The following is a 17,652-nucleotide window of genomic DNA, read 5'->3' on the forward strand; positions in this document are numbered from 1 at the left end:
CCTCTGGACCCCTTTACATTACACAGCTCTTGTACCTCTGGACCCCTTACCTCCTGACCCCTTTACATTACACAGCCCTTGTACCTCTGGACCCCTTTACATTACACAACACCCTGAACCTCTGGACCCCTTTACATTACACAGCCCTTGTACCTCTGGACCCCTTTACATTACACAGCACCTGCACCTCCGCACCCCTTTACATTACACAGCCCCTCACAGCTCTGGACCCCCTGCATGTTACACAGACCCCCTACAGTGCAGACCCCCCTCCCTACCATACAGACCCCCATCTACAGTGCAGACCCTCCTACAGTACAGACCCCTCCACCCTACAGTACAGACCCCTCCACCCTACAGTACAGACTCCCCTACAGTACAGACCCCCCTACAGTGCCGAATCTTCCCCTACAGTACAGACCCCTCCCCCTACAGTGCAGGACCCCTTCTACAGTGCAGGCCCCCCTACAGTGCAGACCCCCCTACAGTGCAGACCCCTTCTACAGTGCAGGACCCCCCCTACAGTGCAGGACCCCCTCTACAGTGCAGGACCCCCTCTACAGTGCAGGACCCCCCCCCCCTAGAGTGCAGGACCCCCCCTACAGTGCAGGACCCCCCCTACAGTGCAGGACCCCCCTACAGTGCAGGACCCCCTCTACAGTGCAGACCCCCTCTACAGTGCAGACCCCCCACAGTAAAGAACCCCCCTAAGGACCCATAATGTACCTCGAGCCCAAGGCAGTGGCATTGCAGGGGGGAGGTGCGAGCGGCACCCGAGTGGAGTGACATCTGTCGGCTCAGTGATCCGGGACCCCGAGCAATAATCCCCTTCTCTGTGGTCGCGTGACTCACGTCGCGCCGTTCTGATCAGTCCCGGCAGCGGCTGTCACTCACAGCCGAGCAGAGTGAAGCCGCCTCCCCCTCCTCCTTCATGTCTACACAGTGCTGTGCATGGAGGAGGGGGAGGCGGCTTTACTCTGCTCGGCTGTGAGTGACAGCCGCTGCCGGGACTGATCAGAACGGTGCGACGTGACCACAGAGAGAAGGGGATTATTGAATCGGGTCCCCGCTGCCCGTCACAGCGTAAAAAAAAAAAAAAAAAATGAACAAACGGCCAGCGGCCGTTTTAAACATAATGTAGGTGCCGGCCTGGGGGGAAATTTCCACCCTGCCCCCCGGCCCAGCCCGCCCCTGGTGATAACTTAATTCTGTTAGCCCTTGTACACACGATCGGAGATAACAATGGAATGTGTCCGATAGGACCGTATTGTCGGATAATCCGACTGTGTGTGGTCTCCATCGGACTGTTTCCGTTGGAATATCCGACGGACCAAGTTTTCCAACTTGTCTATAAAATTTTCCGACAACATGCTCCGATCGGACATACTCCGATCATGTGTAGCCTACTCCGACGGACAGTGCCACGCATGCTCAGATCAAATTCCTAGACCAAAGCTATTGGCTACTAGCCTGAACGTAGTCCCATCGTAACGAAATAACGTCATCACGTTATGTACAATTGGATTTTCCGACAACTTTGTCTGACCGCGTGTATGCAACAGTTTCGGACAAAATCCGTCTGACAAAATCCAACGGATTTGGTTGTCAGAATGTCCGACCGTGTGTATAAGGGCTTACAATCTACACAGACATAAAATACAAACCACCCAAAATCATCTGAGCACTGGCCATGATCATTAAAGGCTTCTCTTATGTTCTTTACATTCATAAAGCTCTACTCCTCTCAACTTAAGCAACCCATTGAACCAGATCATAACACAATATTATTACACTGTAAATATGATTGTGAAAGCTTTTATACAACAATGTCCAATTTACTTTAATTGTAATATTCTTCAATTAGTTGGCATTAGTGAGTTTTACCTTTTTGTGCTGCTAAAAAAGTTGTGTTTGCGATGGAAATCCCATGTGATCTAATCTGAATATAATAACTGTCGGAAGCCACAAAGAATTCAGCTTTAATGTAGCAGATACATCCCGTATATAACATACTATCAGCCACAGCTATATTCTCTGGAACACAGTGTAAAGGTCTGTGAAAAAAAAAAAAAATAATGCATTATATAATTTACCACCAGTCTCTACATAAATGTATCCAAATTGAAAAACAAATTGTCATTAGTGCTACTTTAACCACTTAAGAGCTGCCCACCACATATATATTGCAGCAGGATGGCTCTATTGCACGAAACAACGTATGTGTATGTTGTTTCATGCAATGGATAGTGTGGGTGTGCGTGCGCCCTCTGCACGAAGGATGAGCTTATGCATGGGTCTGGCGGACCCGATGTCGCAAAGAGAGGCAGAACGGGGATCTGCCTATGTAAACAATGTGGATACCTGCTCTGACAGCAGAGAACATGGAGATCATCTGTTCCCAGTAATCAGGAAACAGCACTCTGTGTTCTTCCTGTCAGTACTTCCCCCACACAGTTAGAAACACACTGACACATTTAACTCTTTGATCGCCTCTGTAGGTAACCCCTTCCCTGCCAGAGTAATTTATACAGTGATCAGTGCATTTTTTTTTAGCACTGATCATTGTATTGATGTCACTAAGGGTTAGATTTGTCTGCTGCAATGTCGCAGTCCCGCTAAAAATTGCTGATCGCCGCTATTACCAGTAAAAACAATAACAAATATTAAAAGTCCATAAAATCAATCCTGTTGTTTGTAGATGCTATAACCTTTGTGCAAACCAATCAATATATACTTATTGGGATTTTTTTTTACCAAAAATAAGTAGAAGGATACATATTAGCTTAAGTTGATGAAGACAGTTTTATTTTTTAATTTTTTTGTATATGTATTATAGCAGAAAGTAAAAAATATAGTTTTTTTATTTTTTTTCAAAATTGTCTGTATTCTTTTGTTTATAGCGCAAAAAATAAAAACCATAGAGGTGATCAAATACCACCAAAAGAAAGCTCTATTGGTGGCAAAAAAGGACATCAATTTTATTTGGGTACAGTGTCACGTGCCTATACAATTGTCAGTTAAAGTAACGCAGTGCCGTATCGCAAAAAATGGCCTGGTCATTAAGGGGGTAAATCCTTCCAGGGTCGAAGTGGTTATTTTTCTTTGCTTAGCAGTTACAAAGCCCCAGTGAGTGGTCCTAGACAGTACAGTGGGTTAGGGGTCTACCTTAAATTCTATACCAGATACCCATAAGGATAAGGGTCTGGTATGTAATTTTAGGGGAACCCCATGCAGTTGCATTATATATATATATATATATATATATATATATATATATATATATATATATGTATGTGTATATGTGTATATGTGTGTGTGTGTGTGTGTGTATATAGTGGCAGTGTGGTATCCCACCAGTAGTGATGGACGAACTTCCGACGGAACGTTTTCGCGAACGCGGCCGATAGTTCGCGAACCGGAATTTTCGCGGCGGGCCCCATTGACTTCAATGGGAGGCGAACTTTGCAAACCTACAGGTCAAATTTGCAGCCACAAAATAATTAATAGCTGTGCAAACATAGTCCCACCACATGGCCAATGACATAACACATGTATGAGGTGAATCTGGGATCGACAACTACAAGCATTCTTTTTTTATATGGGAAATTGTTGTGACAATTCAGGACTGTGGAGCGCATGAAGGCAATGGAGGAGAGGGAAGGTCAGGGTAGGCAAAGAAGAGGGTGCAGGAGATGATCACCAGCAGCGTGACATACAGCAATGACACCTGCACCGTGATAGAGTCATCTGACACCAGCACCGTGATAGAGAGCACTGACATCAGCAGCATGACATACAGCAATGACACCTGCACCGTGATAGAGTGATCTGACACCAGCACCGTGATAGAGAGCACTGACATCAGCAGCGTAACATAAAGCACTAACACCAGCACCGTGATATACAGCACTGACAGCAGCACCGTGATAGAGAGCACTGACATCAGCAGCGTGACATACAGCAATGACACCTGCACCGTGATAGAGTCATCTGACACCAGCACCGTGATAGAGAGCACTGACATCAGCAGCGTGACATAAAGCACTAACACCAGCACCGTGATTTACAGAACTGACAGCAGCACCATGATAGAGAGTACTGACATCAGCACTGTGATATACAGCTCTGACACCTGCACCGTAAGCAGCCCCAGGAGGAAGTCAGCATAGCACAGGGATGGTGGGAGCCCCTCATAATGAACATAGCACAGGGATGGGGGGAGTCCCTCATAATGAGCATAGCACAGGGATGGTAGGAGCCCCTCATAATATGCACAGCAGAGGTACAGCCCCAGGAGGAAGTCGGCACCGCACAGGGATGGTGGGAGCCCCTCATAATAAGCAGCCCCAGGAGGATGTCAGCATAGCACAGGGATGGTGGGAGCCCCTCATAATAAGCAGCCCCAGGAGGAAGTCAGCACAGCACAGGGATGGTGGGAGCCCCTCATAATAAGCAGCCCCAGGAGGAAGTCAGCACAGCACAGGGATGGTGGGAGCCCCTCATAATAAGCATAGCACAGGGATGGTGGGAGCCCCTCATAATATGCACAGCAGAGGTACAGCCCCAGGAGGAAGTCAGCACAGCATAGGGATGGTGGGAGCCCCTCATAATAAGCAGCCCCAGTAGAAATATGACACCGCTCAACCTCTTCAAAGAGGAAGGTACGGGCATATAGTACGGTGTGCTTTTTTTGGACAAGGAAGTGAGCCAAAGGAAGAAAGAAGGTCTGTGTGCTCGATTTAAAAAATTGTTTATAGACATATACATGGTCTACTGGTCACATGTGTTGAATTCCTCCGAGATCCATGCCTCATTCATTTTTAGAAATGTGAGGTAGTTAACACTGTCGTGAGCTAGGCGAGTACGCTTATCGGTCACGATCCCCCCTGCTGCGCTGAACGTCCTTTCTGACAGGACACTGGACGAGGGGCAAGCCAACAGTTCGATTGCAAATTGGGCAAGCTCTGGCCAGAGGTCAAGCCTGCCCACCCAGTAGTTCAGGGGTTCATCACTCCTCAGAGCGTCCACATCGGCCGTTAACCCGATGTAGTCGGACACCTGACGGTCTAAGCGTTCCCTGATGCTGGATCTGGATGACACCTGTCGATGGGTCGGCTGAAAGAATGACCTCATATCCGAAGTCACCAACACATCTTCAAACCGGCCTCTTCTTGCAGGCGCTGTTGGATTGGTAGCCGCAACTCCTTCTCTGGGAGTGGGAATTGCTCCTCTGCCAGCGCACGCAAAAGCAGAATGCAGCATTTCTCGAAGCAAGGCCTGTAAGTGCTGCATTCTGACAGCCCTCTGTGACGGCGGTAGCATTTCCGCCATTTTGTGTTTGTACCAGGGGTCTAAGTGCGTTGCCACCCAGTACTGGTCCTTGACCCTTATGCTTTTTATATGGGGGTCCCTATTAAAACACTGGAGCATGAAGGCCCCCATTTGCACTAAACTGGAAGCGGTGTGGTGGCCTGGCTCCTGCTCATCATCCAGGATAATGTCGTCCTCTTCATTCTCCTCTCCTCATCCACGCACAACAACAGGGGTCCCAGAAAGGTTTAAAGCATGCTCTTCTTGCTCCTCCTCATCCGCCCCGGCACCATCCTCCTCTGACTCCTCTTCAGACTCCTGTTGTTGACTTGTCTCAGATAGAGTAGCCCCCCCGGGAATTCATCCAGCATTGCGACTTCCTCATCTTCCCGCTCCTGCTCCTCCACAGCTTGATCAATGACACACCACAATGCACGCTCCATAAAGAAGGCATAAGGTACCATGTCACTGATGGTGCCATGGCTGTGACTGACCAGTTTGGTGATCTCCTCAAATGGCCGCAGAAGTCTGCATGCATTGTGCATGAGCAGCCACTCGCGCGGTGAAAAAACCCCCAGCTCCCCAGAACCTGTTCTGCCGCAGAGTTCATACAGGTAGACGTTAACTGCACGTTTCTGCTGGAGCAGCCTATCAAGCATATAGAAGGTTGAGTTCCATCGAGTCGGGCAATCGCAAATAAGACGTCTGACCGGCAGATTGTGTCGCCGCTGAATGCCAGCAAGGCGAGCCATGGCCATGTAAGATCTTCTGAAATGGGCCGAGATTTTCCTTGCCTGCCGCAAGATGTCCTGGACCCCAGGGTATTTGACAACGAATCGCTGCACGACCAAGTTTAAGACGTGTGCCATGCATGGCATGTGCATGATTTTGCCCTGTTTCAATGTGCTAAGCAGATTGGCACTGTTGTCACACACCACTTTACCAACTGTCAAATTGAGCGGTGTTAGCCACTGATCTGCCTGTGAACGCAAAGCTGAAAGGAGTGCCGGGCCAGTGTGGCTCTTGGCTTCCAGGCACAACCGACGCAGCACGGCATGGCAACGTCTCCCCTGGCATGTCGAATAGGTTCTGGGGAGCTTGGGCGGCTCAGCAGAAGAGACACTAGCAGCGGAAAAGGAGGAGTCAGCTGAGGAGGAGAGGGAGGAGGATGGAGTAGGAGGAGGAGGAGAAGAAGAGCCAGGCCTGTATGCAATCCGTGGCGGTAAAACCAAATCTACACGGGTGCCACGGGTTACATGCTTGACGGCCGTCAGAAGGTTCACCCAGTGGGCAATAAAAGTGATATACCTTCCCTGCCCGTGTTTGCTAGACCACATGTCTGTGGTCAGATGTATCTTGGCACTGACACTGTGTGCCAGAGATACATTCACTTGCCGCTGAACATGGCCATATAGCTCTGGGATGCCCTTCTGTGAGAAATACTTCCTTCCTGGGACCTTCCATTGTGGTGTTCCAATGGCCACAAATTTTCGAAAGGCCTCTGAGTCCACCAGTTTATATGGCAGTAGTTGGCGGGCTATCAGTTCTGACAAGCCAGCCGTCAACCGTTGGGCAAGAGGGTTATCCGGCGTCATAATTTTTTTACGCTCGAACATTAGGCCCACGGAAGCCTGCCTTTTTGCAGAAAAACGTGAGCTTGGCGTGATGGAAGGTGGAGTGGAGGACAATTGTGAGGAGAGAGGAGAAGGAGAAGTAGAAGACGAGGCTGGACGGTGAGAGCCTGGAGTGTGGCTTTGTATGTTCCGTTGCTCCCACTGGGCTCGGTGATGGCTGCTCATGTGACTTCTTAAGGCGGTCGTCCCTAGGTGAGTGTTGGGCTTACCGCGACTAATGCGTTGACTGCAAAGATTGCAGATGGCAACGCTATTGTCAGCAGCGGACACGTTAAAAAAAGCCCACACTGCGGAGCCATGTGCCGGTGTCCTGGGAGCGCCAGATGTGACCGTACATGGTCGATGACTCGCTCCTGATAACTTTTGCAGTCTGCTTTGTCCCTCCTGTGCAATGTAAGTTATTCCTGCTTCTCCATATCTCCCTCTGAACTCCCCTCCTCTTCCTCTCTTGTGGGCACCCACGTGACATCACTAGACACGTCATCATCAATGTCACCTTCCCCACCGCCTTAAGTAGAGATCTCGGAGTAGGCAGCAACACCGGGGACCAACCTCCTCCTTGGGCTGATCTGGGTACTGTCGTCAGACTGCTGAGTAGCGGTTGTTGCTACCTCCTCTTCCTGATCCAATACCAAGAGTGGCTGCGCATCAGAAATGTCTTGATATGGATCGGAAAATATTTCCTGTGACTCAAGCGGAAGGTATGTGGTGGTGGTGGTGTTGTTGGTGGTAGTGTCTTTGGGGGTGCACATAGCAGAGAGTGAAGAAGAGGGTGCAGATCGAGAGGATGAGGAGGGTGCAGAAGAGTAAGGCTGAGTGAGCCACTCAACCAAGTCTGGTGCATCCTTTAAAGTAATTGAACGCACCTTCTGCAACTTCCCACTTTGGCTCAAGCCTGTTGCTCCTGCCCTACCCCTACCACCCCTGCAGAAGGGCCTGCCTCTTCCTCTGCCTGTCATTTTTTAAATGACCCTGTGACAAAACTCTCAGTCCCTATACTGATGAAGGACTGCTGCAGTATAGGGCAGCGGTCAGCAGTAGTGCACCTCTACCCTATGTATTGTGGACCTATACCAGTCCTTACAGAATAACAGACTGTACCTCACTCAACCCTATGTACTGTAGCACCCTACACCAGGTTACCAGTCCTTATAAGGACCTTTGTGGAACTAGTAGGTTGTGTGTGACTGATTAGCAGACTGTATGTCAGTCCCTATACTGATGAAGGACTGCTGCAGTATAGGGAAGCGGTCAGCAGTAGTGCACCTCAACCCTATGTATTGTGGACCTATACCAGTCCTTACAGAATAGCAGCCTGTAGCTCACTCAACCCTATGTACTGTAGCACCCTACATCAGGTTACCAGTCCTTTCTTTCAGCACCTCAACCCTATGTATTGTGGACCTATACCAGTCCTTACAGAATAAGGACCTTTGTGGAACTAGTAGGTTGTGTGTTACTGATTAGCAGACTGTATGTCAGTCCCTATACTGATGAAGGACTGCTGCAGTATAGGGAAGCGGTCAGCAGTAGTGCACCTCAACCCTATGTATTGTGGAGCTATACCAGTCCTTACAGAATAGCAGCCTGTAGCTCACTCAACCCTATGTACTGTAGCACCCTACACCAGGTTACCAGTCCTTATAAGGACCTTTGTGGAACAAGTAGGTTGTGACTGATTAGCAGACTGCAGCAGAAGGGCAGCAGTCATGTATAATATTCTTTCTATATTTGGAAGAAATAATATTATACGTGTACAAGCCTATTACCATACCACTGATACCAGTCCTGAAAAGAACCTTTGTGGACCTAATATAGTAACAGCTACTGATTAAACTGACCCTCACTGCCTCACACACAGCTTCCTGCCTGTCCCTATATAAACTGACAAAACAGAGGCTGCTGGAACAATAACTGGAATAGCACTTTTGTGGACCTGATATAACAGCTAATGACTAAACTGACTGTCCCTGCAGCACACACCGTCCTGTCCCTTTCTCTAAACTGACAAAAGACACTCAGGCTGCTGCAACAATCACTAGCACAGCACTGCCTCAAACCTATATCAGGAACTACACCTAACACCTATACCAGTCCTGAAAAGAACTTTTGTGTACCAAATAGCTAGCGATTTGGGTCACTGCAATCTCTCCCTGCTCCACACAGCAACCTCTCCCTATAGTGACAGAAGAAAGAATGTAAAATGGCCGCCGGATCGGGTCTATTTATAAGTTAGGGGGAATGTCCAAGTGTCCATGTGCTGTAATGTCTCAATTGGCTGTCCTGTACCCCATGATAGATGTGTCATCATAGGTCAAAGTTCTTTTACACAGAAAACACGGAAGTCCGCCGGGCGAACGGCGGCAATAGTCCGCCGATCGGGCGGACCGCGAACAGCCGAAATTTGCCGCGAAACGACCACCGGGCGAACCGTTCGGCCATCACTACCCACCAGGCTACCCACGTGCGTACCTTCTCCAAGATGTTAGTCCACGTGTGGTAGAGTCCTGGCGCAGGCAATTTCCCTTAAGTGTGTTACTGTCTGTTGAATGTGTTACAGATGCTGCTGGCAAACACATCCTTTGGCTTGGCCTCTCAGTTCCTTTTCCATGCAGGCATCGGCTTTTTCAGGTGCCAAGCCTTTCCCTTCCGGGAAAATGCAGAGATGGCTTAACCGCTTCCCACCTGGGTAGCCTGCAAAACTTAGCTCAAGCTTAATACTTGTAAGCACCTGCTTACATCCTCTAATTGAAAAATCGAAGGAGATGGGTGGAAAATTGTCAGCTGAACAGTGACTACATCCAATCAGATGCAGCTGCTGTTTGGGTACTGTGACAGACAATCAAATTGTATTATTAAGAAGTAAACATATACTAGATTAAAGCATAGTGCAGGTGACACTAAGGACCTGGGCATTCAAAGGCAACCAAAGAACTTACGCTCTGAAATTCTTTTTTTTATACTCCAACTGGAAGTTATGACTGCAGTTGATGCTGGGGTCTGGGACTCGCCATGAGCAAAACATTTCAGTAAGATAGTCATTGAAGCAATCCAAATCTGTAATGTTACGTCTTCCTTGGGCTGTGTAGATAAAAATAAACTTCAAGAAAGATATGCTTTTCTTTGCAGTCTGTTATTTTTTTGAAAACAGGAAAGGCTGTTAGAAACTAATATGTATGTATGGCTAAACATATTTTTAGTTTTAGAGTAGAGAAGGGTCAAAACTAGGGTGACCACATTTCCAAACTGCCATTCAGGGACAAACCCCCCCCCCCCCCCGCACCCGCCTAAAAAATATGTTTTTTGATACCTTTTTTGCCAATTTTTTGGGGGAAAAAATGCAAAGAGTGGTAACCAGTTTAGACAGGTATGCAATGTACACGGAGGGGGACACGGAGGAAAAACGGAGGGGGACACAGAGGAAGAACGGAGGGGGACACAGAGGAAGAATGGAGGGGGACACCAGCAGAACATAGGGGAACACGGAGGAAGAACAGAGGGGGACATGGAGGAAGAACAGAGGGGGACACGGAGAAAGAATGGAGGGGGACACCAGCAGAACATAGGGGAACACGGAGGAAAAACAGAGGGGGACATGGAGGAAGAACAGAGAGGGACACGGAGAAAGAATGGAGGGGGACAGCAGAAGAACAGAGGGGAACAGCAGCAGAACAGAGGGGGACATGGAGGAAGATCGGGGGGGAGACGGAGGAAGAACGGTGGGGGACAGCAGCAGAACGGAGGGGGACACTGAGAAAGAATGGTGGGGGACATGGAGGAAGAACGGAGGGGGACACTGAGAAACAACGGAGGGGGACACTGAGAAACAACGGAGGGGGACACTGAGAAACAACGGAGGGGGACACGGAGGAAAAATGGAGGAAGAACAGAGGGGGACACGGAGGAAAAACGGAGGGGGACACAGAGGAAGAACGGAGGGGGACACAGAGGAAGAATGGAGGGGGACACCAGCAGAACATAGGGGGACACGGAGGAAGAACAGAGGGGGACATGGAGGAAGAACAGAGGGGGACACGGAGAAAGAATGGAGGGGGACAGCAGCAGAACAGAGGGGACCAGCAGCAGAACAGAGGGGGACACGGAGGAAAAACAGAGGGGGACATGGAGGAAGATCGGGGGGGGGAGACGGAGGAAGAACAGTGGGGGACAGCAGCAGAACGGAGGGGGACACTGAGAAAGAATGGTGGGGGACATGGAGGAAGAATGGAGGGGGACACTGAGAAACAACGGAGGGGGACACTGAGAAACAACGGAGGGGGACACTGAGAAACAACGGAGGGGGACACTGAGAAACAACGGAGGGGGACACTGAGAAACAACGGAGGGGGACACTGAGAAAAAACGGAGGGGGACACTGAGAAAAAACGGAGGGGGACACGGAGGAAGAACGGAGGGGGACACGGAGGAAGAACGGAGGGGGACACAGAGGAAGAACGGAGGGGGACACGGAGGAAGAACAGAGGGGGACACGGAGGAAAAATGGAGGAAGAACAGAGGGGGACACAGAGGAAAAACGTAGGGGGACACAGTGGAAGAACGGAGGGGGACACAGAGGAAGAACGGAGGGGCGCACGGAGGAAGAAGGGAGGGGGACAGCAACAGAAAAGAGGGGGACACAGAGGAAGACTGGAGGGGGACAGCAGCAGAAAGAATGGAGGAGGACAGTCAGCAGCAGAATGGAGGGGGAGGGGGACAGCAGCAGAATTGTACACTAACCTGGACTCCTGGAAGTTTGTCAGTGTCTGTATTTTAACTGCAGGACCTCGTGGGCGGGAGGAGCCTGGGCTCTGGAGGAGGAATCTGAGGAGGAATCTCAGTGAGAGCACAGGCAGCGAGAGGACACGAGACTGAAGCTGCTGAGTGCTGACTGGCCTGGAGACTTTAATTTAAGTGAGGCGCCCTGTGTCGTCAGTGGCGTCACTCTGGCTGGGGTACGTACTGTGCGGGGCCTGCGGGGGGGGGGTGCATTGCCCACACTCACTGCCAGACAGTGCCACCAGCTCCTTCTCAGCCCGCCCATCAGGCTGACGTCACTGGTTGCTAGATGCGGGGCGGCCCCTAGCCTAGCAACCAGACTGCATGTGTGAGTCATCCTCCTCCTGTGCGCTGCCTGTGTAGTGTGAGTCCGACTCTGACACTAGTCTGTGACTGTGTGTGGCGGCGCCGCGGCGGGCCGGCGGCAGACAGGGAGAGGGAGAGAGACTCGTGGAGCAGATTGTGTTTTGTTTCATTCCGGGACACTGTATTGTCCCGGAATGAAGGTGCCCGGGACACGGGACAAAAATGTGAAATCCGGGACAATCCCGGGCAATCCGGGACACGTGGGCACCCTAGAAAACCTCTGTCAGCTATTTTTTTTTCTGTCTGTGTCCCATTGTAAAGTTTTCCTTTTGTCCTGGACATGCAACAGGAAGTGAGTGGAAATCTCTACAATTCTCACTGGAACAAGTGCCCCCATTTCAGGATGTACCTTCACCTCTTAATCTAGTGACAGCTGCAACATTTTGGATTTCCCATCATTATCAGTCTCAGTGATAATGTACTCCGGGACAAACTGTGAATTTTCCCAAAGTTTACAAGGAAAGATCTTTAAACCCTTCCCTACCGTAGCCAGAGGTTTAAACACTTCTCTCCTCTAGCCACCACAAAAGAAAAATGTCCTTGTATTTGATCTTTAAATGTAGTTAAAATAAATGTTTGGCGATTTACAGTACCCTCTTTTATTTTATAATAGCCCTTTTGTATAATGGGACTATCCTGTTGATTTTTATTTTTTCTTTCTAGTTTTTCAAAGATGCCAATCATTAGTGAATAGACTCCTGCCGCGTACACATGGTCGGAATTTCGGGCAACAAAAGAACAATGAAAGCTTTTTGTCGGAAAAAAACGGCGACCGTGTGCATGCTCCATTGGAATTTTGCTAGCCGAATTTGCACCAGCAAAAGATTGAGAGCAGGTTCTCAATTTTTCAGATGGAAAAAGTTTCTATCGGAAATTCCGATCATGTGTATGCAATTCTGACACGCAAAAACTCACGCATGCTCAGATCCAACTACGAGATGGAAGCTATTGACTACTGGATATTGAACTTCCTTTTTCTAGTCCCATCATAGGTGTTGTATGTCGCTGTATTCTTGACGGTCGGAATTTGGTGTGACCGTGTGTATGCAAGACAGCTTGAGCAAAATCCCGTCGGAATTCCGTCAGGAAAACCATCAGAGCTTTTTCTGACCAAAATTCCGATCGTGTGTACGCGGCATTAGAAGAACTAGACCCGATATTCATTTTTGTACTACACCACTATTACTTCACCTCACTCTAAATATTTTTCATTTACAAGTGGGAGCATGCTTTTTCCTCAGATTCTGTACCAGACTAATAAAATTTGAAATTCAATCACCTGTTTTTGAGATATACTGTATATATGAAATGTCAATAGCATTTTCATTGACACCATTTTCAAAAAAGAATATAAATAAGCCACAGACTTTATTACAGGCAGTCCCCATGTTACGAACATTCGAGTTACGAACTACTCCTACTTACGAACTGAGGTGGTTTGATGTCACTGCCGGCCACTTGCGCTCCAAACTGATCCTGGATACCGTCGAGCAACCATCTTGCAATGTAGGACACATCCCACACTGCAGTACTGCATGGCCACAAGAGCCCCAAATAACACAACTGCATGCACAGAAGCACCTGGAACATCCCACATCACTGCACAGGCTGGAGTTACACTTAGAAATGTACTGTTCTGACTTACAAATTCAACATAAGAACAAACCTATAGTTCCTATCTTGTTCGTAACCTGGGGACCGCCTGTATTAGGAAAAACTTTAGCTGCTTCCATGATTGCTTTGATTTTCCACTGTCTTTGAAGTTCCCGGAACCCTTTTAACCACTTTCCACCTGCTGGCCATCAAATGACGGCTGGGCGGCGTGCCTCTCGTTCTGGGTGGACATCATATGACGGCCTCCCAGAAGAACCACTCTCATTGTGGCGATCAGTGGGGCGGTGTATCAGTCTGACACACCGCTACATTGATCTCGGTAAAGAGCCTCTGACAGAGGCTCTTTACCACATGATCAGCTGTGTCCAATCATGGCTGATCATGATGTAAACAGGAAGAGCCAGTGATTGGCTTTTCCTCACTCGCGTCTGACAGACGCGAGTAGAGGAGAGCCGATCGGCTGCTCTCTTGGCAGGGGGGATCTGTGCTGATTGTTTATCAGCGCAGCCTCCCCTCGGATGCCCACCCAGGGCCACTAGGATACCACCAGGGATTGGCACCACACTGGACCACCATGTATGCCACCCTAGACCACAGGGAAATGCCTAACAGTGCCCAGGCAGCTGCCAATCAGTGCCCATACCCAATGCCTGCCAGTGCCATCAGTGATACCTATCAATGCCATCTATCAACGCCACATATCAGTGCCATGTATCAGTGCCCAGCAGTGTCGCCTATCAGTGCCACCCATAAGTACCCTTCAGTGCCCACCAGTGCCACCCATGAGTGCCCATCAGTGCCGCCTATCAATGCCCATCAGTGCTGCATATCATCGCCATTTTATAACAGAAACAAAAGAAAAACTTTTTTTTTCAAAAGTTTAGTTTTTTTTTATTTGTTTAGCAAAAAATAAAAAACACAGAGGTGACCAAATACCACAAAAAGAAAGCTCTATTTGTGGGAACAAAAGGATAAAAATTCTGTTTGGGTACAGTGTAGCATGACCGCCCAATTGTCTTTTAAACAGTGACAGCGCTGAAAGCTGAAAATTGGCTTGGGCAGGAAGGGGGCGTAAGTGCCCTGTATTGAGGTGGTTAAAGGACATCAAATAAAAATGTGCTGCAGCACTTATTTATAAGTGTATCTGGGCTTACAGTTTTTTCTTAGTCCCCCTGCAAAGTTTCACAAATACTTGTACATTGTGCCAGTGTAATTCAGCTAATGAAGCTTCCTGTGAGGAAGTGGCAATGATACTGTACTGCTCCTGAATTCAGAGTGGAGTTTCCACATTGTAGGCTGTATGCTAAAGGAATATTGTTTCAGTCATGCTCGAGACCCAGCTCATAAGGGATGAGAACAGAAAAGAGAACTAGACTCCATAGTGTAGTAGATAAAATGAAGCTCTTTTTTGAAAAATAAACCATGCACTCATCTCAAGCTCCTTGGTACCATTTACCCATAAGGAACTGCAGCATAAAGCATTCCAGTACTCCAGCTGGTGACTGCTGTGCGTGATGATGTCACTTCCGGTGCCACCCTATGCGTTTCTTAACACAATTATGTCATCAGGGGGTGTGGCAACGTCAATTTATTTTTTAATAAAGGACCTCTTTTTATCTACTATACTATGAGGTCTGGTTTTCCTTTCTGCTTTCATCCCTTATGAGCTGGGTAGCAAGTGTGATTGGAGCAATATTCCTTTGGCACATTGTAATAGATCCCACAAGTGCTTATGGCTACCCAATAATTAGAGTGCCATAATGTTTTGGTAAGCAGCTTGTGTCTCTGTTGATATATCTGAAAGCCCTGGAGGTGGAACCTCACACCATTGTATTGAGAGTTGCAGAGTGCTGTCTTCACATGGGAGAGTACCGTATATACTCGAGTATAAGCCGAGATTTTCAGCCTCTTTTTTGAGGCTGAAAGTGCCCCCTCGGCTTATACTCGAGTCACCGCTGTCTGACTGCTCGATCAGCGTATCGAGCAGACAGACGGCGGACATTAAAATTTAAAAGCCGCGCCTCCTTCTCCGCCTCCGCCTGTGATAGGCGGAACACTGAATTTCCCAGCAGTCAGTGTTCCACCTATCACGGACATCCGCTCATTCTCATACTACGGACGAGTATGAGAGGATGTCCGTGATAGGCGGAACACAGGCTGCTGGGAAATTGAGTGTTCCGCCTATCACAGGCGGAGGCGGAATTTTGAATTGTAGAATGGCCGCCGAGAAGAGCGGCGATCCATCGGCACGGCACGGGACGGAGGAGGCACGGGACGGAGGAGGCACGGCACGGGACGGAGGAGGCACGGGAAGGAGGAGGCACGGCACGGGACGGAGGAGGCACGGGACGGAGGAGGCACGGCACGGGTCGGAGGAGGCTCGGGACGACGGCGGCTCGGGACGGAGGCTTGGGACACAGGTAGGCTGGACACACACACAAGGCTGCACGGACACACACACACACACACACAAGGCTGCACGGACACACACACACACACACACACACACACACACACAAGGCTGCACGGACACACACACACACACACACACACAGGGATGGATGGATGGATGGATACACACACACACACACAGGGATGGATGGATGGATGGATACACACACACACACACACACACACACACACACACAGGGATGGATGGATGGATGAATACACACACACACACACACACACAGGGATGGATGGATGGATGGATGGATACACACACAGGGATGGATGGACACACAGGGATGGACGGACACACACACAGGGATGGACAGCCATGTCTCACCCTCGGCTTATACACGAGTCAATAAGTTTTCCAGTTTTTTGGGGGTAAATTGGGGGCCTCGGCTTATATTCGGGTCGGCCTATACTCGAGTATATACGGTAAATGTTGTTTGGACTTCTGAAAAGACCGGCAAGATTGATCACAATTTGTTGTGTGTTTGGTCGTTCATGTATTGTTAATTCACTACCATTTTTCACGGACACCTAAATACACTGATTGATGTATATTGCACATTACACTGGTATTTTATTTTTATGTCAATAATTGTTATATGTATTGGGTGCACAATATTTGTTTTGTCTTTATGCATTTTATTGAATATATACCTCTATCCACTTTATAGATCACATATTCTGAGCTCTGAATTTTTTGGTTTGAGATTTTTCTTAAATGTGCCCTTTTACACTAGAATTTATCCACCCAGGTTTAGCTTTTATATCTGTTGTTCATTGGAATGTATTGGCTCCTACCATTATCTAATATAGTTACATAGTTAGTTAGGTTGAAAAAAGACAAAAGTCCATCTAGTTCAACGAAAAAAATAAAAATAATCCCATATACACAATCCTTCACCCACAGTTGATCCAGAGGAAGCAAAAAACCCCAGCAAAGCTTGATCCAATTTGCTACAGCAGGAAAAAAAATTCCTTCCTGATCTGTCGAGAGGCAATCAGATTTTCCCTGGATCAACTTTACCTATAGATGTTACTACCCAGTTATATTATGTACATTTATGCAACGTACACACCAGCAGATTTTCCATCATAAAAATCTTGGATGTTTTTTCCGACGGAATTCCGCTCAAGCTTGGCTTGCAAACATATGGTCACTGAACTTTCGACCGTCAAGAATGCAGTGATGTACAACACTACGATGAGCAGAGAAAATGAAGTTCAATGCTTCCGAGCATGCGTCGAATTGTTTCTGAGCATGCGTAGGAATTTTGCACATCGGAATTGCTACAGATGATCGGAATTTCTGATTGAAACTTTTTCTGTCTGAAAACATGCTCGGTCGGAACCTGTTCTCAATCTTTTGCTGGCGGGAATTCGGCCAGCAAAAGTCCGATGGAGCATACACATGGTCGCATTTTCCGACCAAAATCTCTCATCGGTCTTTTGCTGGCCGAATTTCCGCTCGTGTGTAGGAATCCAGCCCTTTTTT

At 48.4% G+C, this 17,652-nt stretch overlaps 1 protein-coding gene across 4 annotated transcripts in view; it reads right to left on the bottom strand.

Annotated features, from left to right (window-relative positions):
• Positions 1-17,652, bottom strand: part of IL4R (interleukin 4 receptor) — a 200,340-nt gene that overhangs the window by 81,089 nt on the left and 101,599 nt on the right. For 3 of the 4 annotated variants that reach the window (XM_077449110.1, XM_077449109.1, XM_077449112.1), the window contains exons 3-4: positions 9,884-10,025; positions 1,885-2,054 (exon numbers count right to left, since the gene is read on the bottom strand). In XM_077449110.1, coding sequence (XP_077305236.1) covers positions 1,885-2,054; positions 9,884-10,025 — 312 coding nt within the window. The remainder of the gene's footprint in view (positions 1-1,884; positions 2,055-9,883; positions 10,026-17,652) is intronic. The other variant, XM_077449111.1, reaches the window with a different exon arrangement.

The sequence above is a fragment of the Lithobates pipiens genome, unplaced genomic scaffold (assembly GCF_037356315.1).
Source record: "Lithobates pipiens isolate NorthernLeopardFrog02 unplaced genomic scaffold, aLitPip1_a1.2 Scaffold_22, whole genome shotgun sequence".
Taxonomy (NCBI): Eukaryota; Metazoa; Chordata; class Amphibia; order Anura; family Ranidae; genus Lithobates; species Lithobates pipiens.